General features: G+C 39.7%; 1 protein-coding gene across 6 annotated transcripts in view; it reads right to left on the minus strand.

The window, feature by feature from the left end:
* Nucleotides 1-26,798, minus strand: part of LOC309720949 (uncharacterized protein) — a 105,332-nt gene that overhangs the window by 61,862 nt on the left and 16,672 nt on the right. For 4 of the 6 annotated variants that reach the window (XM_082558205.1, XM_082558206.1, XM_082558208.1 and 1 more), the window contains 7 exons: nt 22,749-22,793; nt 20,115-20,159; nt 10,560-10,613; nt 8,731-8,766; nt 4,964-4,993; nt 4,832-4,858; nt 4,298-4,351 (listed from right to left, as the gene is read on the minus strand). In XM_082558205.1, coding sequence (XP_082414331.1) covers nt 4,298-4,351; nt 4,832-4,858; nt 4,964-4,993; nt 8,731-8,766; nt 10,560-10,613; nt 20,115-20,159; nt 22,749-22,793 — 291 coding nt within the window. Of the gene's footprint in view, nt 1-4,297; nt 4,352-4,831; nt 4,859-4,963; nt 4,994-8,730; nt 8,767-10,559; nt 10,614-11,317; nt 11,380-20,114; nt 20,160-22,748; nt 22,794-26,798 lie in introns of those variants that run through there. The other 2 variants (XM_082558207.1, XM_082558209.1) reach the window with 2 other exon arrangements.

Genomic DNA, 26,798 nt, shown 5'->3' on the forward strand with positions numbered 1-26,798 from the left:
ACAAGGGTCAGAGGTCTAACTACTCTCAGGTTCAGAAACCCAACGCTCCATCCTGTTGCAAGTCTGCCGTCACAGGATTCGGAAGTATTAAATCCAGTTTTATAAAGAACATTACTCAGCAAACAACAAGAATATTAACTTAGAAACCATCTTTACATTCATGAGGATAATTATTAAGGGGACAACTGCTGTAAACACACAACAACTTGGAAATAAATAATTAATGATCTGGTGCACACTGTAATTAACACCCAGGGTGGTTCTAAATGCACAAAGTCATAAAAAGGGAACTGACTCAACAGAGGATGAAAAACCTGTTAGTAAAATCAAAGCCCTGTCATCTTACAGCTCAACTCTATACTGTTTCTTCAGCAGGCATCAATAATCTGACTGGATTCTTTTATCAGCGGCACTGATGCGCCACATCATAGTATTTAGTGAGAAAAGATTCCTCCCGTCGCACTTTTAATGGCTTTTCCCTCCACCCGATCATCTTGCGTTGCCTGCCCAGCAAAGACATCTAGGTGTTTTCTTCATTTGAACATTTTGTCCTCTCTTATCTCCCTGACATATGTGGCAGGTATCTTCTGTGGCACAGTGTCGTCCATCCACATTTCCAGCTGAGGTACACGGGCACATGACAAACACTATTTTTGCAAAAATAGAAACAAAAATAATCAATAACTGAAAGGCAGTCAGCTGAGCTTAGCAGCACACTACACATATCGTCTTACCTCATGCACAATAAAAGACGCCTACATGTTTCTTACTGAGCTGCTAGCCCGCCAGCTAGTTATCCATATACTTAGTAACTGCGTCAGGTAGTTCACTGCCGAAATAAGAGCAGCGCATAAATAACCAGCTAACTAGATTTGAATATACAAACAAATGAATAAATGAGTAAGAGGATCTTGAGTGCATAATTCATTTGAAGAGAACACATCTGTAGACACAGCAGTTGCAATGCTCTCCTTCCTCTAGGGCTTGCTGGAGTTTCATCATCTCTGCACTGGTATAGCTATGTCTAATAAGAACAAACACTGTGCAGCACATCTGTCAGATGTGTGCATTTTCTAAAGCCGGAGACTAGGAAACCTTGACACAGTACAAGCGCTCAGCTTATTACAGGAGGATTTCAAATACTCTGTATTTGCAGTATTTACGTTCTGCAAAATGCATAAAAGGAAATAATGTGTTGTCTGTCAATAAGGGAAATTCAATGTTTTACAGTGTTTACCAGTAGTTCCCAAACATTTAATCAGAACATATGACTGTGCTGTATTTTTCCCAAGAATCAACATGACATTTGTCAGTGACTTCATGCAGGATTTAAATGTATTTCTATATACAGGTACATTTATACTGCTAATAAGGCTTAATGTAGTGTTAGGCATGGATTAAACCTCCAAGACCCACCTTGCACAGGGGGATTTCTTAAGGTGATTACTTATTAATCCACAGGAACCTACTGAGTTACCCAGAGACCCATGTCAGCTCTGAACCAACTCACAACCCTGAGCCAACTACAGAAGCAGGGCATGCTGGGAAGTCTTGGCACAACATGAATGAGCGGTGCTCACTCTGGTGCTTCTATATGTGTTGATGTTAAGGATAAATGTGCACTGACCAAATGTGGGTTTTCAGATCTATTTTGAGCAGATGAAATGATGCCGTTTGTTACTTTTACAATTCTTCCTAATTTAAAATCATCACTGTTTTATGCATTTAAAACTTTATTATACAGTCACGTGAAGCAGACTTATCTCCGACCTGCACACAAAGATGTTCCCCCTCTGGTTCCTTTCTGCATGCATGTCTTTCACCTCCTCAACTTCTGTAGGGCAGAGCCAGCCTATAGTGACAACCCAGCGCTTAGCACATCATTACAGAGTGTGATGAATATTTTAGCAGGCAATAGTCAGCGGGGGGACATATCCCTTTTACAGGTGCTCCCTATCTTCGTTTTGATCGGCTGTAATGTACCACTGAATCCCAAAGTCCTACTCTTTGCCTGCTATTCTGTGTCAATTCCATTCATAATAGATAGAACCAAGTCATTCACATTACCATTAATGGTGATGTCTAATGTAGGGGCACTACATTCCCATAAACTCCTAGACATGGTTGGACTGGCTCATACCTCCATCCTGACAAACTTAAATAGCTCTCTATCATGTTAATAAGGTGAAATAAAGAGTTAGGATCACAGGGGTCTGGGTGACTGATATCAGTTCTTGCATATGTTGCTTTAAGCTTTGGAGAAGGAGCAACGCAAACGGCATCCTTCCTCTTCTCCACCACCACAATGCCCTCCACATCTCCTTCAAGTAAAGCTAGATGGCTTAGAGTGGTTGTATTTTTTTTCAACAACAAATTGAAGCAGACAGTTTGAGAGATGGTCTGGCTTGAATCTAAGGCTTTGTGAAAGCTTTCCACTCCTGGCTATTCTATGAAGGTTGCGGGGCGGTCAGTCTACATCACGATATTCTGCATAAGTCGTACAGCAGCTACGGCTCTCACAAAACCAAAAGTTGCCTGCGTGGATGAGAGTTGCTAATTAGACGAGAGTCTCCGGCTGTATCAGTAGGCCACTAGCTGGCCCCTGATGATGATCCATGCCCAGCTTCCTAAAATAGGAACGTCAAACTGCAGAAGCACAAGTTGGTCAACAACTTGGATTCCGTGTGACTCCTCAAGCTAAGAATAGGCAGAAACCTTAGCGTGTTAACAGTTCTCATGAAGTCAGCCAGCCATCAAAGACAGTAGTTCAGGACGGTATCTTCAGCAACAACAACACCAGAGAGTCTGTGATCGCCTGTTTAAAGCCCTATGGCAGTTTTACCTGTAAAATCTTCAAAGAAATAGCAAGTGCAAAAAAATATTATGGGGATATAGAAGATAGGGATATAGGAAGCGAAGAAGCCACAACATCAAACACGGAGAGAGACACCCCTTTTTCTTCTAACCCAATTATGATTGAATGAAACTGTATTCCAGAAGAAAAGCACACACCATAATTGATGTCTCTGATGCTCGGTCCCTTTGACGCTGAGCCACTACTTAAGTCAGTCTAGGTATAAAATAACACAATGACTAATGAGGCCGAGGAAGCAAAAGCATAAAAAACGGCAACAACAAAAAAAAAAACATCTGCACTCACTGAGATCGCTTTCGTTGACCGTGACTTCTCTCCCTCACAATAGAGTCGGATACTTTATGCATTATGGGAAATGAGCCATTGAGAAATAACATGGTCGATGATAGGTCATAAATTTATAATGGTATTGGAAGAAGTTTTGAGTCGGAATGCATTAACACACAGAAGGGTGGAATTTTTGAGATGCTCGTCTCTAGATGTCACGAGTATTGTGCATCATCTTGGGTTCGCCTTAATCTGAAAAGAACATTTCCCTGACCTACTTATGAGTGCTCTACAGCTGAACCTCCTATATATTTTATGTTTTGCTGCAGTGAGCCAAATGTTTTCCTGCTGTTTTATGACCATTCTCTGTAAAACAAACACCAACACCGAGTGGCATGAAGCAGCTATTTTTTTATCACAGGCGAGTCAATAACGGCACACGCAGAAGGACATTCTCTCCACCTGTGCGCGAGAGCTGCCTTTCAGCTGTGACGGTAAGGAAAAATAACATTCTTGCTCTTGTTCAAGCTTCTAACCACAGTGTTTTATGTTTATCTATTATTAATATCAGAACTTCATGCATGAATTAACAATGCTCCAAAACAATTAAAGTATAATCAACTGGAAATCACCATATGCTCCCACGGAGACTGAAATTTTGTGTTAAAAAGGCTTTGAAAAAAAAAGGTATTTGAATAAAAATTGTATTAAGTGCACATTTTTGCCAGCAAAATCCTGACACTTATATTTCTAACCACAGAATAAGAGCTGACAAATAAATATATAACATTTCAGTTGATTCAGTAATGGATGCTGTGTCTGTCTCAAATCAAGCTGGCTTTTTTAAGAAACCAAATACTGTCACCCAATGGGACTGAACCATGTGTTCTGTCAGTGATATTATGAGTGTGTATGTGTGTGTGTGTGACCCCTTGACCAGTGAGCCCATTCATTAATTGTCATACAGCTAGCACACACCAACCCGTCTCCTTTTGCAGGCCCATTGCAATCCCCTTGCCACAGATCATCTTTGCCTCCTCTAAAACAACAACAGCCGTTCAGCTGCTGCCTGGCTTTCTCCCCAGGCCAGGTCCTCTCCGTGAGTACAACCACAAGCCAGGCCACACAACTGGCGATCTGTCTCTGTTTACTCACCCTTTTGCCCTCTTTCCCCGGTTCCCCTGGATGACCAGGCACTCCAGCCGATCCCTAGGGAAAAGACATCTATCATGGTGAAAAGGCTACTACAATTGGCAAAGCAGAACGGTACTAGAACTGGTCTGTTCTCAACAGACCAGTGGATTGCTAGTGGGTTTATAGAGGGTTAGTGGGTTTATTTACAGTGATAGGAAATACAGCATTAGCTTAGTTAGAACTTCATGAAGGATAGAAGACACTAGATAGTGCTGTAGCTTTCATTCTCACTTCTGAATGGCTTTTACATGAGTAGTGTCTCTTGAACGGGTAATTTGCAGCCTCACTTGATCAGATATTCATTCCATTACTCTACAAAGTATCTTGATAAGAAACTATTAGCAAGTTAATCAAGGTATCTGCTGAGCAATGTCTTGTGCAAGGGCATGCATATGGTGCTTCGGTAATTGGCTGCTAAACCAAATAGCTGTACTTTACTGAAAACATGGTATGTGCACCTTCTGCAGCAGCAAATTCAAGAACAATATTTGTTACCTTCTCTCCTTTTTCACCTTGGAGACCCTGAAAACAGCAAATTGTGACATTTATGCTTACAAAAAAATGCAAGTAAAAACACAATAGTACAGGATGCCTCAGAGAAAATACAATTAAGTAAAGTCAATGTACCTGATCTCCTTTCAGACATTCTTTCTCAGCCTGTGATTAAAATAAATTGTATTTTAAAAAAAAGCACTTCAGTCAGTTTGAAAATGCAACATGATTCACACATTAGGGGATAAAAATACATGCCACACAATTGTTCATGACATAATTATCCTTGACCAGAATAACCTGAAGAGAAATGAGGGCATGACTGCTACAACTCTCCTGACACCCTGCTGTTCACTGTCAAGAAAGGCCAAATGGAGTCGTCTCAGAACCAAAACAACGCCATGCACCACATCTCCGCTTTCAAATACAACCCAAATAATTGGTGTCGTCTTTCAATTGGCATCCACAAGTCAAAGACTGCTGATTTTCTTCACAGAGACAGCTGCACAGATGGACATTCATGACGCACGTCTTTCAAGTCAGTCAGACGCCTCATCCAAAGTAACAAAAGGGAAAAAAAAGCTAACGAGGAGGCTGACAACTCTCAGACTTTTGCAGCTGTGTCCATAAAAAGAAAGCCAGCTCTGACCTGTGACACTCTCAACAAAACATGACTCAGTCCCCTGCAGTTGTTTTGCTAATAAATCAATTATTCATGTACAATGGTACAGTGGTCTTTGCTTGGGATTGTTAGCACAGAATCTTGACAATGGCTAACAAGCAGTACAATGCAAATCCACTGGCAGCACGTCTGCACTAAAAAATTCCTCCCAACGTTTTCTGCTCACGCTCGTGGACCAATTTACTGGCATGATGTTAGAAAGTTTGCTAAAATCCTGTTTGCCTGTCGGAGAAAGACTGTTGCATTGCTTGTCCTTACAAATGGGAAATTAGCATTAGAGAATAGCTAATGAATGGTGGCAGTGTTCTGTGGGCATTGTAAGCACTTTGGTGACATAAAAGGGGCAGGCCAGAAGCAGTGGGACAGTTTTTGTAACAGACCAGTGCTGATTAAAACTGGCAGGCTGATCCCCTCATGATATGCACATAATTAGCTAACCACCCGCAGTATACTTTTACTCTGTATCAGCAATCAACTCCCTTGCAATAACGAATTGAGCCTACACACTGTGCCCACACAGTCACAATGCAGTTAGATCTGTAAGTTTTTGGACAAAGACGCATTATTTTTTTCTTGTTGTAGACATGCCTCTGCACACCTCTGCAGTGCATTTGAAATCAAATAAGCAGTATGTGATTGAGGGACAGACTTTCAGCCTTAATTCAAGGGTTTTTGGGTTTTTTTTTAAACTGTTTAGGAATTAAAGCTATTTTTGCTCCCATGACAAAGCAGAACTTTCACCATTAGCAGGAAAAAACCCCCAAAATAAACCTATAAGCAATCCAGCAAAAACTTTAAGGGCGGCCAAATCAACAGTCTGGTGCATTGTTAAGAAGACTGAATGCACTGACCAGCTCACCAACAACAAAAGACCTGAAAGACTACAGAAGACAACTAAAGCGCACAATTGCAGAATGTTTACTTGGTTAAGGAAAAAAACTTCACAGCATCTAGCCAAGTTAAAAACAACCTCAAGGCGGTAGGACAGGGGGTCAGAGAGGGCCGGAGCAATTTGGAATGGCAATCCAATACCTTCGGTTAATGAGCAATTAAATTTGATCGGCAGGTTAATGCATATTACCCTTAAAATCAGTTAATTTTTTTGTGTGCAGCAGCCTTGCCTTGCTTTCGGCGAAGGTGTGGAGATACTCAGTAATATGCTCAGTAATAAGAAAATAATGACATCCCACGGCCTGCTTACACCTTCAATACATTCTTTATATTCTCCTTTTCATCCCAGAGATGATTCATGGTGCAGATGTAAATCAAGTTTCAATTGCAGTACTCATCATCTATCTAGTGTTACACAAGAGGAGCCAGCATAAACTCATTAACATTTTTCTGTAAGTGGTAGGCAAGAGCTCAACAAATATCACAAAGCAAACACACTGCATCTGCACAGTTTGTCACAAAACGTGTCTGCTAGGAAAAATGTACAGCTCCTGTATGTCTTAGGGAGAGAAAGTTCATGCGTGGCACTCGGAGACTGAAAGATGAGACGAAGATGAGAGATTATTCTCAAAGGTAAGCACTGCTCAGCAAGTTGAATTTTATGAGCTGGAAATTTAAATCTTGCATGTAACGTCTGCATTCACTTCAGTTCTTAAATCAGATATTCAATCCCAATGTGACATGCTGCAGAATTATGTTTTTGTGAAATTGCTTGCAAAACAAATTGAAGCAGGTCTTTGTGTTACTCAAGCTGATTAGTTTAACTCACTGAATACTGAGTGAATCTGTATTGAGTGAATATCGGAGTACCAGCACAGGTGAGCTTGGACAAGAAAAATTATTATGGGACTGATTTCTAAGTGATTCTTTTCCCTGTCTTGCACCACCACATCCAATCTGCCAAATCCCACTAACCCTCTCAAGTCTACAACAGGGGACAAAACCACTTGTTTTGTCCCCTGTTGTTCTTGATAGCAATGTTGCCATCAAGAATGGGAATATCAGATTAGACTTTGCTAGAAAAAATCTACAAAAGTGTGCACAGTTCTACCAAAAATAAACAAATATTTGGATTTATGGATCCAGAATAATGGAAAGAAAAAAGCTATGAAGAAGGAGAGAAACACTCTGTCAAGATTGATGGAGACACTGTTATGGCATGGGCATGTGCTGCATGACTGCCAGTAGAACCGGATCACTAGTGTTTAAAGATGATGTGACTGCTGATAGATGTAGCGGGATAAACTGTGAAGTGTACGGGGATATACTCTCTGCTCAGATTCAGCCAAACATTGAAAAAAAATCCTGATCAAGCAGAACTTCACAGTGCAAATGTGTAATGAGCCACACTGCAAAAGCAACCCAAGAGTTTCTCAAGGCAAAGACACTGGATATTCTTCACTGGCCAAGTCTGAGCTCCATATAGATCATGCTTTTCGGATACTGAAGACAAAACTGAAGGCAGTAAAGGCCTACTGGAGCTTCTCAGTGGAAGAAATATGGCATTTGGTGATGTTCAAGGTTTCTAATCACATCGTGACTGTCTGATTTAAAATCTACTGTGGTGGTGTGCAGAGGCAAAACTACAAAAACTGTGTTATTGTCCAACAAATTATGGGGCTACTTGTTCGTACTGTAGGTGACTAGACAAGTAAATACACTTAATGTATATGTGGTCTGCTACGGCTTCTGTTTGGTTGTGAAGTGGAACTTGTGTCTGATTTTATGTTTTCTTTCTGCTAGATATTGCCAAACAAGAGAAATATACAAGACGTAAATCCTGGTGTCATTTCTCACGGGTGTCTGTAAATGCACAAAGTCTGCAGGGACAGATACCATTCCAGTAAGTGCTTGTCTCACCCGTGTAGGATACAGCCAGTGACTACCTGTCAAACTCCACACCCAGCCCGAGGCTTGGAGCTCCATTCTTCTCTGCCTGGCTGCTCATGCCTATCCTTTTTGGCTCCAGTGAAACCGCCCACTGAGCCCTATCTATCTGCTCCTCGTTTGACCCATTCCCAGGCGACGGTAATGTGACACAGAGAGCGTTCACCGGAGTGCCCCACTTTCCATCTCTGTGGGCCAGATGTTTTAACACTATGTGTAGAGCCTGCCAAAAGGCTGTGGTATTTACAAAGCTCAGTTTTGCCATTTCATGCATCTCATTTCATACCCTCATAAGTACATTTTAACATCACCACTTTATTTGAACACACACACACATACACAGATGGCATAATGAGATGTAAATGAAGAAGTGTGAACTTACAGGCAGCCCTGGAGTTCCAGGCAGACCCGTATCACCCTGTAAGAGAAGACAATAATTAAAAATAAATAAATAAATAAATAAATAAATAAATAAATAAAATGCGCAGCATTAACTCTTTATCATACTCAGCTAAATTTATAAAATCTTTTATTGACTGATAATCATTAAACCTAAAGGCCATCTATCATGTTTGTGAGAAAAAACCCTGAAGGTCAGCTCATGTAAGATGACATTTCATAGCAGGTATATTCAAATATAAGCACTATGTACGGTAGAAGGCTATTACCTGGTATTTACACTATGTCCTTACATGAAGCATGTCTGATGACTTTCACATTGGCAGGTGGGCCATTAAATGTGACAGGCTTTAAAACAAATGCAGGCACACTACATCATGAGAGAGCTTTGCAGCATTAACAAGGGGGAGGCATGATAACACTGTTCGCTGACTGTTACATACAGGCGGTCACAAAAAGTCATATAAGGAAGGAGAAAACGCCTTTTGATGCCAACATAATGTAATGTAAGCAATGAGCTCACATCCTTTTTGCTGACTGTCTTGTTTTTTTTGTCTTTTAAGATAAAACTTGTAGATCACTGTTCACTATTACTGCCATCCTACCCCCTCTTAACAGCAGTCCCAACATTTATAAAGCACTGAGCTGAGAAATAGATGACTTTACTGCTGCCAATATTCTTTTATCAGATGTGCATGAAAGGGGAAAAAAAAGAAGAAGAAGAAGAAGGTGTTTGTAGTTCATATCCATTTTGTTGTCTAAATGAATGTCACAGCTAAAATATGCCTGCTATGGGATATTCAGGGGACTCATTACTTTATGCTTCCAAATCTGCCTCTGTCTGTCAGCTTCCATACAAACAAACGCTCTCTCCACCCCCTCTCTCACCCTCCCATCCGGAAAACAGGATAAAATACGCTGTGATTCTCTGTTGTCTTCACAGAAACACACAGACCTCATTATAACTTCAAGGCTGGCAGACAGTGCATTGCACCTACAATTATGCGGTGAGTTCTACCAAAAGGCAACAACAACAACAGCAAAGAGAGAGAGAAAAAAGGGGGGAAAAGCCCTAATAAGGGAAGAAAAATAAAAGAGCAAGAGATATGGCAACTAATTATAGGAAAAACATTCCAACTCATATATGGGAAATAATCCCACTGTGGCATGAAAATAAAAGTTTAAAAAGACCAATATTTTCCACATCACTACAAGAGTTAATCTAATTCATGTCACTGATGAGAACAAGGTTTTGCATCAAACTCTTGTCTTAAACCCCAGACTTATGGAACCAGCTACAGCCACCTGTGCAGGGCATACCTATGCAACTATTGTATTCCTAGAATTAAAAACCTAATGTCAAATACTATTCCTATGAGTAGTCCAGCAAACTGCAGGCAATGGTATGCATTTCCCATTTCATCTCTAAGCTTCAGTATCAGAAAAGACCTGTTTAGAAAGGGAAAGATAAAGGGATTTGTTGGGCATGCCCATTACAAAAATATATCACTTTGAATATATAAATACTCCACAAATAGAGAGAGTGGACCATTTTCCCTCTGCCAGGATAAAAGCTACTCTATACGGCCATCAATAAGGTCTTGCTAAGTTATGAAAGCCATAACAATATCCTTTAGTTTGCCATGTTTGGAGTAGCAATTCACAGCAGCACTTCAAACAGATGGACAGCCACATTATCGAGACTGCAGCTCATGAAAGTAAAGCAGATTCCCTGATGACAGAAAAGCAAACTACGAAAAAGATTATTGTTCTAATGTTTTCCAGCCCAGCATGTACAGCAGACTCACTCACTTTGGTTCCTTTGGGACCAACTGGACCAACTGGCCCTGAGTCACCTTTCAAACCCTGGGGACAAAAAATATACAACACATCTTTTCTTCATTTTTCCTTTTAATGAGAATTATGGAATTTTAAAAAAAAAAGTAATGAAAAATACCCCGGATGTGTTACTGTATGTCAGTATGTTGACACTCAGAAAACAAATCTACCATGCAGATGTGAGATTCTCATGCCTGTCACAACTGGTCAATGAGAAAAGAGCAGGTGATGTCAGTCACAGGACACTCAATGTAGCTGAATTATGGGGAGACGCTCATGATTAGCTGGTTACACTGTCTCTACCCCCCCAGCTCCTTCCCTCTGTGTTCCCTTGTTGCACTTACATTTAGCAAGGACAGTGACTGTCATTGCTTTTAAACCTCAAAGCAAAGAACCTGGGGGTGGGATTGAACCAATGCAAGCTCGGGGCAAAGTCAAACCTTTCGGTGGTGAACTGTGAAAGTACGAGGACGGCTCAGATGAAGAGTGATAGCTGATGAATGAGGCTTGACACATATTGACAGGCTAAATTTGCAGCGAGCCTTGTTAGGTGTGACACATTTGGGCCAGTAGCACCAACTCTTTGAAATAGGTTAGGGGGGAGCAGGGAAGATGGGGAGCGTGAGCGGGCTGTAAAATGACTCAGAAATACAATAATTTGTCATGGTTAAATTTAGAGTCAGATAGGCTATTAATAGTGAATTATATATCTGGAGAGGATGATTACCTACCCTTATCACATTAAGTCTTGCTACCAGAGACAAATTCATTGCCTGTTCCCTGCAAGCCTTGTCTTCAGCCACACCATTCAGAAAGTAGACGCCTTGCTAACAGTGGTGGAAAGTTATTTTCTGTAAGATAACGACAGCTACAGTGAAGCCTCGCTTTAAATTGCACCAACAGTGAAATGACAACGACGTGATTTTATCAGACTGCATCAATTTATGTGGTCCCTCAGCCCACATGCACTGTCAATAATAGAACAGCTGTCTCATAGTTGCACATGTGTGAGCTCGGTTCTTTCTTTAAATCAACAGCCTAACCGCTTTGCTGGGGCAATCTGACACAAGGGAATCCAGAAGCAAATTCCCCTCTTCAATATTACCAGAGCTGTGGCAGAAATTAAAGAGCATCGGAGCGCAAGGCTCATTTGATGAAAACAACTGCAGATTCTGTCGATATGAGAGGACTTATTACAATGAAACGCCTTTTGTAATATAAACATGTTTTCTTGTTATTGTGATCTGTAACAGCTATTTTAGAAAAGGAACCATTAGGCAGGTATTGCTGCTTTTCACAGCTCTGTGTTTTTGGGTTACTGGGAAATTTTACGCACATATCTAACATCACATCACGACACAATATTTGCAATTTGACAACTTCTTGTTGAGGTCATTTTTGTTTTTGAGGTTTAAATCTGGGTTTGTTATCAAAAGAAGACGATTTAGAAATCATTACAGGTTTCTCACTGACAAATGTTGTTAGTAGATGTTAGAGCTGCGGTTTGCATGGCTCTGAAACAGTAAGCTAACAAAAGATATTTTAGTATAGCTGTGCTTCATTCTAATTATCAGCCATTTGTTATCACTCCTCCATACAGCTTAAATCTATATGAGCGCAGGACATTATAGCTACGGGCAATTTTCTATTCAGTTGTCTGAAGTTGAAGATTGACTGAGACTGTTTTGTCAATCCCACGCTGCTCATTCCTGTAAGCCACTATTAAAAGATCATTAGCAAGCTCTCTAACAAAATGTTATCGCCCTCCTCTTCATTCCCATAGAGGATTGCTCCTAACCTTCAGACTCAGACTCAACCCTCACTCACAAAGTTATAGAAACATATTACTTACTCCTGCCATTTCCAATACATTTGTACATTTAAATTGAATAAGACCCATATATTGGCATCTTTTATGACAGTGTCACAGACTATTTGTTCGACTTTTTCATTTTGAATTGAAATGAAGGATCCAAAGCTTTCCACTACACTGACACAAGATAGCAATGGATTGCATGTTACGTCATATAATGATGTAGCATGTCAGTCAGAAGTCTAAATAATCATCAGTTTCACAGGCTTCATAATGATCTTACCCATGGCATGCCACACCACACAAAATAAAATTCCAGGGTTTTAAGTTTTGTAATTTAGGTTTTCTTTGAGATTGGTTTGTCTATATTCTCAGCTAGTTCTGGGTTCACTAATTGTAGAATTTTGAACATTTTCCTAGTTTACAATCTATTTTTCTGGTATTAGTATAGCATTTTAGCTATCAGCATTTTGTTCTGTTATGATGTTGTTCGTTTTGCATTCCTGATAGTGACTTGTTTCTTGTGTCATTTGTTTAGATTTACTCTGTCCCCGGTGTCTTTGTCTTGACTGCTGTCACCTTTTTCTTGTTTCCCAGATGTTTCCAGTCCCCTCAGTAATCCTTGTATAAATAGCAGTATCTTTCACTTCTTCCTTGTCACGCCGTACTGTGTAGTTGCCTGTCTGTCTCCCCGCTGAGCTTCCTAGATTTCTTGGGATTTTCAACTCAGTTTTGCCTCCGTTTTAGATTTATGTTTCTAACTTCACCAGCTGCAATAAAGAATTGCCTTCCACTTGAGGTCCGCTTCTGCCTATGAGTCCTGCATTTGGGTCGTCTGACTTCAATTTCTCAAATATATAACATCATTAAACCAGGGAGTGATGCTGATGCATTTCTTTAATTCAGTATTAATAAAACAGCAGGATTTCTTTGTAATCTTATATTCGTGTCAGGCTGTTCACATGAATAGACGATTCATTCATTCTGAACTTTTCAGGATTTGAGAATTTCTTTACAATAAAAGGGGAAAATTTGAAGGCTTTTAATAGGAACTGTGGCCTTCTGCTGCACTTTTTTCCCCAATTGTAGACACAAAACAATGTGTTTACTAAAGAGCTGACAGGGAACTCCCATAATTCAAACCGAATAATACAAGTGTAATAAGCTTCTGTAAAGTGGTGAGCTATTTTTCAGGGGCACCACATGTTCTTGTCAAAAATTCAGGTCAAACAAAAATTGAGTCAGCCCACAAGTCACTCTCCCACCTTATTTTAAATTATAGTCATTCACACAGTCAAACTAAGCTCTGCAACTGCCATAGCCAATCTGCGAGCTACAAAAAGGTTTCCTTCTGGTAAATATTTTAATTAAAAAACTTAACAAAGTAGCTTTACAGAAAAAAGTTAGAATGTCTTAATTCTTCCAAATACTAAAAATACACACTGTAGTAAAAGACACATTGGCTTAGAATATAAATTTGCTTGATCGAAAACTTGGCACATCTGTGCAATTGTTCTGACCTATAAAGGTTTATAAGATATGCACTGCAGGCCTACACATCATCTGGAGAACAACCAGAGCAATTAAAAAGTAAGCCTTCATATTTTTTTGGATGACGTTTTTGGCAGCCTTGCAAATTTTTCGTTAAGCATTTTTCACAGATGTACAAAAATGAAAAGATGGGGAAAAATTTACCAGTTAATAAGCTTTTTTCTTGTTTTTACATTTCCCTGCAGCCAATCAAAGTACAATTCAGAACTGTACTTTGAGCCTGTTGACTAAAGCTTTGGTATTAAATAGCCACAATGTGACCTTGTGGATTTCAAACTATAGCATCAGCACCTGGTGCTTTAATAATAATAATAATAATAATAATAATAATAATAATAATAAATTTTATTTATGAGCGCCTTTCAAGTCACCCAAGGACACTTTACAATAGGATAAAACACTTAGTAAAACAATGGCAGAATAAGAACAATAAAACAGAAGCACAAGATAAAATTAACAAACAGTGGATTCACAGTGAATATGCAGATTTGAACAGATGAGTTTTGAGTTGGGATTTAAACTGGGGGAGAGAACCAATGTTTCTTATTTCTGGGGGCAGAGAGTTCCACAGCCTGGGAGCAGAGCAGCTGACAGCTCTGCTTCCCATGGTGGTGAGGCGGAAGGAAGGTAGTGGTTAACAGGTCAGAAAGGTAAGGAGGAGCGAGGTTATGAATGGCCTTGAAGGTGAGCAGAAGAAGTTTGAATATTATCTGGAATTTCACAGGGAGCCAGTGAAGTTCCTGAAGAACAGGGGTGATGTGCTGGTAGGAGGGGGTTCTGGTGATAATGCGAGCAGCAGAGTTCTGAACCAGTTGAAGCTTATGGAGGGATTTTTGGGGGAGACCACGCAGAAGAGAATTGCAGTAGTCAATACGGGAGGTAACAAGGCTGTGGACAAGAATGGACGTAGACTGGGTGGAAAGAGAAGGAAGCAATCTGTTAATGTTACGTAGATGGAAGTAGGCAGAACGGGTGAGATTATTGATGTGAGATTTATAGGAAAGTGAACTGTCTAGGATGACACCAAGGCTCTTAACCTGAGGAGAAGGGAAAACTGTGGAGTTATCGATGGTGAGTGAGAAATGGTTCGCCTTCAAAAGTTTGGATTTGGTGCCAATAAGGAGGATCTCAGTTAAATGTACAAGAAAATTGCTGAGCAAAACAGGAAAACGAAATACAAAGAAATGCAAAAAAAAAAATCTACATATATAATATCATATTTTTATGTTGTAGTAAAGCTACTTTTTGATTTTTTAGAAACAGTACTAATATTTTTGTAACACACTGGTTTGATAACCATTAAGAGTTAATAGAAAAAGGTTTCACTTAATTCCACTATCTCCTTTAGGATATCAGAAGTTCAGACCAACTATTTTAAATAATCTCTTTCATAAAAATAGATGGAACCACTTTTTCCATTCAGCCAAAATCTTTTTTTTTTTTTTTGGTGTTGATGTTGTTACTGTTGCAAACACTGTACATTTGAAACCTACCAGTTTTACACAGTTGTCAGGGTGTAAAGCTATCCCAGAATGCCCTCTGAGTAAGTTAAATGTCAGACACAATACATACGTTTGTTAATAGAAAAATGGTCAAATCAGATTCAGCACAAAAGTGGTTAAAAGGAAAAACAAATACACTATACTACCATTTGAATCCATACACCTATATTTTTTCATTATAAGTCAATGTGCAGTTTGAGCCATTCATGTACACAGTAATTACATGAAATATCTCCAACAATATGTAAAGTGATTCCTAAGAACAAGCCCGTTCTTAATTTATTTCAAGGAATGGATAAGATACTAAGTCAAAAGCAAACAATTAATCAAAATGCAAATCAATGAATGTAGGCGTTAAAGAAGCGGTGCTTTAGCGATTGTTCTGAAATAATGCTGTTTAAAATAATCTCGGCTGACCGTTGCTAAATTGCTAAAATGCTACCTGAAGAGAGAGCATCTAAAAAAGTGCATTTTTATTTCTTTTTTATTATCCTTCCTGCTACACTACAGCATGGTTAAGAGGCTTTGTCTCTATCTAATGGACTCAGTTGTGAGCCCATAGGCTTAATTTAGGTGCACGATGACAAAGAGCGAGATGCAGACAGGGGCCGGATATATTGTTAGCTTCTGTTGCAAGCTTGGGGCTTTGTTGCATTTACAGGGGAGGATAAAGGAGGCAGAAGGGGCTGGGAATAAGTTGGTGCTGACTGTGTGGCAGTTGTTCCTGCAGCACGAGGTCAGAACACTGTGGGGAGCTGTGTACACTTGCCTGCTAATTACACACACCACTGTGTCTCTTCGCTCAGGTAGCGGAGACAAGACAATCTGGCAACTCCCCAGCACAAGACAACTAAAGCAAGCAAATAAACAGAGCCAGAGAAGTAGGGATGAACAAATGCGGTCTAATTGTGTTTACTTTTACCTTTTACCAACTAGAGCAGCTGCAGGTCGGTGCCCTTGTCTAAGAAGCAGGAGAATGATTGCAAGTTCTAACTACTGTAAACAACTTAATCATCACAAACAAGGTTTGGCCTTATTGAGTGAAGGCTAAATTAAAAACTATAGTAAGTATTCTGAATGCTATGGTGGGGAAATGCTGTTACACCGAATGACAGGCCTTTAAAGCTCCATGGAACAGGATCTGTAAGTAACATAGATATCTTGAGTGCTGGTGTACAAATGCCATGGAGGTTACAGAAGGAAATGCCTTTTGTGACTTTCCCTTTGCTCAGCAATGCACTACCCCGTACATTCTGATATAAGACTAATCACACTGGCATCGGGCTGTAGCACTGACAGCTTCTGCACTTTCTGAATAAGTACAATTTACCCAGGAAACCCAAACAATGGCTCGTAGTGCGAGGATATTAGACTACACTGTCACAGATCATCTAGAACAAGGGATATCATGTTTCATCGGTGTGACTAGTCCCTTGTTTTTTCCTATGACACTTCACTCTTCAGCTGAACATCCTGTCTCCACGAATGTAACTTGAATTACCCACAAAGTAACACGTCCCATCCCATAGGAGGTGTATCTGCAAAATGATACCGGAGCACATGCTCATACACAGAATTCCGGCTTCTCGGGTGTCTACTCTAGCTTTAAATAACACACCAGCTTTAAAAATGGGATATGAGCTAATTGCAGTAAAAGGACAGATCAGGTGATGAAGTCACAGGAGTGGTCAGAGTAAATAGGTTAACTGAAATCATCAAATACATTTGTGCACCATAGACAGCTTTTAATTTATTTACATTAAACAGACAACATTTTCTGCGTTGTTGTTATTAAGCAGGGAGTGTGTTTGCCGTGCTCCCTGCTTCTTACCTTCTAAATAAGCAGAAACAATAATTACAGTATATTCATTTAAAGTGACATTACAATACTAAGGACAGTATTTATTTCTCCTGCTAGGGGCTGTTTATTCGCTACAAATGACGATTTTAGGACTTTCGAGTCTCTTAGCACTAATTTCTGTAAGTGATTAACTGGAAAGACGGCCCAGCTTTATTGCAGATTTATTTAGTCGATGAGGCTCACCTTCATCCTATCACCTGACACTGGGGATACTGGTTTTTAATCCTGTAATGCTCGCTGCACACTGGGGCTAGTTTAAATCCCATCTATTTGTCTACAGTGTCCTGCCATCATATTATTCGAAATCGAATGCAAGTGTTAGATCAAGAAGTCAAATGACTCACAGAGAAAGCATAGCTGTGGGAAAAAAGGGACAAACAAATAATGAAAGCTTGATTCGTACCATAATTTATTCTCTTTCTAGAAGGATACATACTGGAAACATAATCCATTGTGTTGACGTTGATGAATGGCTGAAACTTGTGTGTATTTGAAGAAATTATCGCATGACTGCATGTCATGTAGAGCATTGGAGTCTCCCAGCTTATTGTCTTGCTTTAATGACACTCAGCATTGCTATTCTGGTTCAGTGTCACTCACTGCTGTCTTCAGCACCAAGTTTGAAAGCTTATTCTGTTGTTATCTATGCTGCAATAATTACAGATGATGAGCTAGTAGCCATTTCAGAGCACGCCGATTGAATTGGTAAAAATCTCAGCTTAAAACAACTGCTCGTCAGCTGGTGGTGCAGGAGGAAGAAATGTCGTTTCAAGGGTGATGATATAGTATGTTAAAGGATGTGTGTGGCTACAGCAGTGCCCCAAAATTTCTTGTGCAAGGAATCGAGATCCTAGCTTTCTAGCACAAATTTGTAAGTTTAAGTAAAGTGGGGCAGAAAAAAAGGAATTTAGTAAATAAAACTGTTATCACTTAATTAAAAATAAATACTCAAGGCATTTGGCTTGATTTAAAGCTGTATCCACTGCAGAATAAGTTCTCTATACACTCCAGAAATTTGCTGTTCTCTAAGGAACACGCTGACATTTTGGGAAAATAGACTTGTTTTCCTCTCCCAGCATCAGATGAAAAGATAGATGTCAGTGTCATTTCTGTGATTTTCTACAAAGACGGGTCCAAAACATGTTTACGGACCTCAGCTCAAAGGCAAACCCCAGGTGCCTCTTGGATGTACTAGCGGCAAGCTTGCCAGATAACAAGATACAGCAGGTCAGACTCGTATCTTCTTTTTCACTTTTGATTTAGCTAGAACAGCTGTCTTCAAGCTAAGCTAGGCTAAGCACGTCCAGGATCCATACGTTATTATCTATAATGGGCATCTGAGATGCTGGACCAACACGCCTGCTAGAAGCAATGCTTCACAAATAGGACCTCAATTTCTCAACTTTTTCTTTGTTTCAAATCACTCAAGGAAGTAGGGCACAGTATAATAAATCCCTTCAGCACACGCATGAAAAGCCATTTGAGCATGACCGAAGAAAGCCCCGGCGCCTAGGGATGCACAAAGATCAAAACAAGTCACTTCTCTAGGAAAACATATATCCTCACACCAAACTAGTGGCAGAGTAGTTTATGACTGAGCACCACTAACAATGACGCCTGCCACCCAGAGAAAGAGCGAGCAGAGGGGAGCAGGATCGCCTCTCAGCAGACCCTTGGTCCAATCCTGTCAATGTAGCAGCTCACTGCACTTTTCAAACAGCCGATAGCGATGTCAGTTCCAAAAGGGACAAAACAGACTATCTCGTCAAAGCCAATCCTTCCTATTTGAACCACTTCTTTAAAAATTTCTTAGGAAATAATATAAACAGTAGATGGTTTTTTTTCAGGTTTACTGTATGGCATCCAACCACACAACACTGTGTTTTTCTCCTTAAATCAGGAGCAGCGTGCACCATCGCATCGGTGTCTGACAGTCTGAGAACTTACAAGAAACAGGGAGGTAATTCTACTGGATTAAATCAGTAAATACTCTTTTGGCTGCGCACACTCATGTTTATCCGTTTTTTTTTTTTTATCCACTTTCTCTCTCTGTTATATGGCAGATCACGGGTCCGCAGCCTGCAGGGAGGCTGATTTCTGTGGCAGCTGTTTGTTGACTCAAGTGGGAGATGGTGATGAAAAGAAGTCCCTTTATTAAGCTACTTTAAACTGACCATCTGCACAGCTTTCAGTACATCTACTGAGATTGTGCTATGTGAGCAAACAAAAGCAGTATAGCAAAAAACAACAAAGCGAGAGAAAAAAAAGGGAAAAAAAACACGCTTTCATTTAATTTATGCTTTAAAGGAAGGAAAACAGATTTGCTTGTGGCTAAAAACGCTTAATAAGATCTAAGTGGTGCTGTTGTTGTTTCTTTCGAATGGATATGTATTCAAAACAATTATCATTTAATAGTGCGCCTTATCAGAGTGTATATTACATACATTAGTCTAATCACTGCAGCCAGATTTAAGAGCATGCAATAAAATGTAACCTAAAATGACACAGAAAGGGCTTACAGTAATTTGGGAAATGAGTTTAGTCCATTAGTATGTCAAGCCTATGGCAGCATATCAATTAATTTCACTGCAGAAGGACAATGTCGGCTAGAGCACTCCTTGCTCTGCTTCAGATATGACAAGCACCTGAAAACAGCCACACAGAAAAACTCTGCTGCGCTCCTACCCCCAGGTCATCACACAGAAAATGAAAAGCCTATAAGAATTGATTCCCTGACGAAACCAGACCTGGTTGATGTGCTAGGTATGGAATATATGTCTGCTGAAGATAGTGGTACTTACTTTCTCTCCATCGATTCCCTTTTGCCCTTCTGATCCAAGTTCCCCCTGCAATGACAAGACTGAAAGTTAAAAGGTGCAGAAAAGACCCTTGAAAAGTTTATGCTTTCATCTTTTTTTTCCCCACTCTGACACCCAGCAGTGCTAAAGTAGGGTTAAGGAGACACATGGAGGCTCAAAGAAAAAATGTTAGCTTTTAAAAGTTTTTAGTGTTTCATAAGTGGCTGATGAGACATTTATTGCATAAGCTAGGGAACACATTAGTCCACAAATACTTTTAATTAAATCATTAAAGAGTTATAGTGCTTTCATTTATCCCTATAAAAATGTAAGTATAAGGTCCACCCCTCTCCTTCCCCAAGGGACGCCACACTAATTACACCACTGTACAGATGCACTGGGTGGTGTATGATATTTATCATGTGCTGCTCTGGAGTTATTGTGTGGATGTTAATACACTCACATGAATACAAACAGGCAAAAAAAAGGAATAAAGTTAAATACTGAACTTCAAAGAAGTTCTAAGAATCTAAGTTAAGGATCTTGGCGATGGCAGCAGAAAAACACACAAGAATTTATTAAGGAGAAGAAAGACCATACACACCACACATCCAGGAGTCACATGCAGTATCATTTGCTATTAAGCTCCCTGCAGCATTTCTGCTTCAGGAAAGTCTATAACATGTGTGGGATTATTTGTAGTCAGTAAAAAAGCTGTTAGGGGCTTATTTCCACAAATATCTTTCTGATCAGTGATTCTTCTCAGGCTGCCCAGCCAGTGATTTCGGAGAACTGTGCCAGAAATGTGTGAGCTGTCTTGGAACCTCTTATGAAAGTGTAACCTATACAGTTTAATGACCTCAGCTGGCCCATAAAGCTCAAGCAAACTGCAGTATTACAGTGTCCAAGGGCAACCATATCATTACTTTTATAATGCCAACAGCTGCAGGAATTGTTGTTCTCACATTAAGACGACCAAAAGAGTCTGAAAATCTGTGTGTCTTAGCTAAAAGTGCCCACAGCCATCTGTAGACATCTCCGAACACGCAGCATGTATAGAGCATATGCACATACTGGATGCCCACAGATGGATGAAAGGCGAGTATAACAATAGTCCACACACACAGGTTTCAGTAAAATATGTCTGGGTCAGGAAGAAACCTTATTGATGCAAAACTGAGCAAAGCTACAAAACACTTCAATACATGGCACTGTGCATTAGCATCTTTATCAATACTACTGCTACGGCTGGTGCTTTTCTTGTGCACTGTTGTGTAACAAAATTGCTTTTGCTGGCTCCTGTACAAGTGGAGAGAGCCGTGCCATTAAGTGCTATACCTTATTTCACAAATCAAGGTTCCCGAGCAAATAAGTCGTCCCACAGTGAGCTTAACGGATATAGATCCAGGATTAAGCCATATTCCACATTCAGGAATAATCCTGTTTACTGACGATGCATAAACAGCTTCCACAACGATCTTCGGTAAAATCGATCCCTAAATTCAATGTAGTATCTGGTGGATATATGTGTGTTTTTCTTGTCTTGTTATGCATTAGCTGTGTTTTTCTGAGAATAGAATCAAAATCCCACACCCCCTCTTTCCACTCCATGATATACTGCAAGGTATTCTCAGTGTAAGATATAGAGACAACACCCTTGTACCAGCATTACTGTAAGTAGTTGGCTGGCCTCCCAAAGCAGAGGAGATTAACACATGCATCTGAGATGCCACATTTGATAGTCAACAACCTAACTGATGACAATATCACACAACGCAATATGCAAGGGAATAAATAGCAACTGCAGTGAAATAAATTGCAAATACGGTAATTTTCTCAACACTATCAGGAACGAGACTGGACTAGTAAAGAACAAAACAAGTGCTGCGTCAATCTGATATGTCATATGAAAGATATCTGCATTTTTCTTGCCCTCTGAAGTTTCCTGTGAATTGCTTGTCACTCTTGAGTCCTAATTTTTACTCAGGGAGGCTGTACATAATTACATGTTTTCACAAATGCGCATCAAGTTATTCAAGTCACTTGTTTTTCACTCAACAGTGAAGGACTTCATTAAGAAGGTGCAACTGAGGCTCACGCATGCAAGACATCTTCTCAGGACAGACAGCCCAAACATCTAGCCGGGATTTCGAGTGCAGTGGCAAGGACATGATCTCTCGCTGGCGTCCCACTCGGGAAAACTGCCAACTATGTCCGGTGGGGGCACACAACCAAGCTAGAAATGCCGCTGGTTGGACCTGAACTTGGTTGGAACTGGATAGCGGTAGCCGTACTGAGCAGGCACCTTTATATTTCATTCGATTTTGATATTGCTTTGTTTTCTGTGTTGCTCTGATGAGGTCACCACAAGCAGGCCAATAAATCAACCCAATAATGTTAGAAAATAATCTCAGAGAGGGGCATTGACAGATTCCATAAATCACTTAATCAAAAGAGCCATCTGCTATTTAAGCATCTGTATACCATACAGCAACACTAACTCAATTTGTAACTAAAACATATCTTTAAAAAAAACAAAACGTAGAGCCCGCGTTCCTCAAAGCCTTAGTCACAAGTGTGAGGGCAAAGCAACACTGAGGAGTGTTAGCTTTGCAAGTCATTCAGCGAGTGACCTACCTTGGGTCCTCCGTTTCCTGTAGGCCCAGCCTCCCCTGTGTTCCCCTGCAACAGGAACAACACAGGGACCTGTTAGTGAAAGGTCTCTCGTTCACACATTAGTGAATAGCTTTATGAACACTTGTCATTTCAACAACGATCTCGCTCCTACAGCTGCTCCAAGAGTTCTTGCTGACACAGGACCTCAGCAGCTGCAGATCAGGATACTGTTTCTCAACAACTGGAACGTGCATATCTGAACCCCATTAGGAGTCATCATATTGTTTTAATAACTGTATTATTTTTAGAAAGTTAGACAAGACAGGGCAAAAAAGGAAGAGAAGTTTAAGTGTCTTAAGGGATATACTTTTATAGACAGTAAAGACAGACTGGAGAGAGGATAAAAGAAAGAGGTACTGTCCGCAGTGCTGCTGAGAGGAGAGGCTGGACTGTTATTTAGCAAATTAAGCAAATGTAGAACATGCTGCAAGCTAAGAATCTAATTAAGCATAATGTCCATTCATTGTGACATCTTCATTACGAGCCCTGTTTGCTGGCTCTCAATAGGTTTGTTTGGAAAGTACAAGAAAATGTTGCTAACTTAACAAATGAATTGCTTTCTAGGCTGGAGGATAAACGATGAGCCTTATTATTGCATCCATTATTCTGAGCATGTCCACTCTACCTTTTAAAAATACAAAACATTTGATAATTCACTGGTCATGTGAACAATTGTAGCATGTTAAGCATTCATATTAGACGCGAGACATTCATGCATTGTCCGTGGTATGTATATTTCACAATGCTGTCAGCCATTCATTCTTCACCCACTAAAGTTTTCTTTTCACCCACTGACACGAACCTTTTAAAAAGCTAATAATAGTACAACACTTATTATTACAATAGGAGCAATGAAAGGTTTTGACAGCCAATCAAAGTGTTAGTGAAATAATAAACCATCTTGAGTGAAATTCCTATTATAACTCACTTTAGAGGTAGAATGGGTATAAATTGAATTAGGGGGTACTAATTGAAAACACAAGCCATAAGGGCATGAGAATTGTAAATGGTGCAAAACAAATTATGGGTATTGTAAAAGGGAAAGAAGTTTTAATTTCGCCATTACGCCTCTGTTTTATTTATTTATTTATTTTTTGAGCAAGTACATGCAGGAGCTGTAAATCTAGTAATACCAGGGTTTATGTGCAAGGCCATAGAAAATGGATTTCCTTTCAAGTAAGCTGCATTCTTATAACCCACTACTTATCTGTTTAATTTCCTGAGGGATTCTGGATTAATCATAGCAGTTTAATCCCTTTGCACTGCATTAGAATCCTCCATCAAACTCTCACTGTAATGCGGGATAGTACTTTCTGTCAGAGTAACACAGCAAAAGTAATCCCCACCCATTTTCCCAAGAAACCCTCTGTGTAGGTCACGATGATTGGCCTGCACTTCTCATTTTGGTTGTTTAAATGCTCTAAATTGCCCAGATGTCTTTGATTAATCTCTACAAAGTCAATCTAAATTGTTAGTAAGTATACTCGGACTATTTTTAATCTTATACAGAAGGAGATTCTCAAGTCTTATAAGATTACCTCAATAACAGAGTTTTATATGACTTTGTTACCCCTTGTTAAATGTATTGTAATATAAATCAGAGTTTCTCATTGTTTAACTGTCCCATGAATACTGGGCTAGCAATATGACAGCAACATGTGGGTCTTGCCAAACTAAACAAAGCGTTTAAGAAACCTATAGGTCTAGTTTTTATTATACTAATGTATAATTCCTTACATAATTTGTCCATTTTCCCATGATCTGAACATAAATTCCTATCTGTAATCATGGAGGAGCTAAAGATTCCTTACAAAATCCTGTCAGAGGCAACAATCAGGACGGAGAAGCTTGTGTTAAAAGGACAGAAACACAAAGGTATCCTGTATGCAAGTCTTTACATCAAGTGGCATGATGTGTAAATGTTGTACCTCCATACACAAAACAATTTACTTTCATGGCACCAACTTTGTAGTGTTATATATAGGAACAAGCAAATAATATAATAGGAAAACAGCTGGCGAGATGAAATATAATAAGCCGTCTAACACTTAAGAGCAGATAATAATTTAATTGAGTGTGGTGGCATCACACGAAGCAGCAGTCCCCCCCCCCCCCCCCCCCCCCTTAAACAGTATGCGGTGTATCGTTGTGCACGTAACAAAAAAGCAGAAAATAAATTGCTTAGGGAAAGGTACTTTTACATTTTAAAAGCCCCTAAAAAATTAGTTTGGTGAACATTTATGCAGTTTTACAGATATGCACAAGTCATAAGTAATGATGTCTCTTAAGACTGAAGCTCTGGAGCCAAGGATTTGTAAGTTGGTAGCTACATCTCTTCAACACTTGCATTTCTCCCTCGCTTCCTTTAGGTTTCCATAATGAAAATCATTCTGGACCTTTGAAGCAGGAAAAGCCCTCCACTGCGCAAAATGAACTATGATGGCTCAGACTGCACAAACACTGCCCCATTGCTTGTGAAAAATCGCACACTGAAACACACACCCTACTCTATCTCATAACAAATGGAAGTTCTAAATGTTGGCTTAACTTAAAATAGATTTTTGTAAATTGGATTTTGAGTTTGTACAGAAATGATTCTCAGAAAGCATCCTGAATGTGGTCTGACAACGCAAACCTTCAGCTCTTCTAAACATCTAGCGCCTGTAAGTCCACTCCACCAGGGAGAAACAGGTAGAAACTGGCCTTAGAAACTCAGGGATCAATGAGAATTAAATATAACGTAGAAGAAGTGAAATGCTACCATAATATACCACACAGATGAATCTACAACAAGGCCAGTGTAAATAAGATAAAATAAATAAATAAATGACTGACTATCAAAGCATAATTAATATTATAAGAACAAACTGCCACTTGTGTAGAAAGGTTAGCTACTGTCAGTGAATAGAATACAGCCTACACTGTTTGACATCACATGTAGATCAGCCTGACAAATCAAAATCATAACTCTTACAGTTTCACAATTGGGTGACCAAAACCATTGATCATCTTTCAATGTGTGGTTTGTGGACTAATTAAAACGCCAAATTAGCTACATTAGTATATGCTCACTGGCAGCTTTATTAGCTACCCAGTGTTAGTACTGGGTTGGACCCTTGTGCCTTCAGAAAAGCCTTAATTCTTCACAGTATCAATCTAACAGCACAATGGAAAACTTTAACATAGATTTTTGTCCATATTGACACGATGGCATCACACTGTTGTTGCAGATTTGTTGGCTACACATCCATGATGTGACTCTCTTGCTTTACCACATCTCAAAGGTACTCTATTGGAATGACATCTGGTGACTGTGGAGGCACTTTAAGTACATTCGAGTATAGAGAATTCATTGGTATGTTCAAGAAACCAGTTTGAGATAATCTAAGCTTTGTGATATTGCACATTATACTGCTGGAAGCAGCCATCAGAAGATGGGTACACTGTGGATATGGTCAGCAAAAATGATGCCTATCTGGGGCTGAAAATGTACCAAGAAAATATTCTCCATTCATCACCAGCCTGAACCATTGATAAAAGGCAGGATGGATCCATGCTTTAAGTTAGTTATTCCAAATTCTGACAATTTTCCAAATGTTGCAACAGAAACTTATTAGACCAGGTGACATTTTTTATATCTTCTATTTTCTGATTCTGGGTGACCCCATGTGAATTGTAGTCTCAGTTTTTCTCTTTTTTAGTTGAGTGGTCCCCAGTGTGGTCTTCTGATGATGTCGCCCATCTGCTTCAACGTAACTTCAGAGAGCTCAGAGTTGCTCTTCTGCACACACTGGCTGGTCAGCTTAAAGCACTCTGGCTATGCTCCTTTGACTTGTGAGATCACCAAGGCATTTTGATCCACAGAATAGCTGCATACTTGACATTTTCTCTTTTTCAGACCATTCCTCACAAATCCTATAATTTTTTAAGGGTTTACAGGATTTAAAATCCCAGCAGATGAGCAGGTTCTGCCTGTTTGGCACTACCGACCAGATCTCTCAAATCAACAAC

Source organism: Aulonocara stuartgranti, assembly GCF_965226115.1.
Source record: "Aulonocara stuartgranti genome assembly, chromosome: 13".
NCBI classification, from domain to species: domain Eukaryota; kingdom Metazoa; phylum Chordata; class Actinopteri; order Cichliformes; family Cichlidae; genus Aulonocara; species Aulonocara stuartgranti.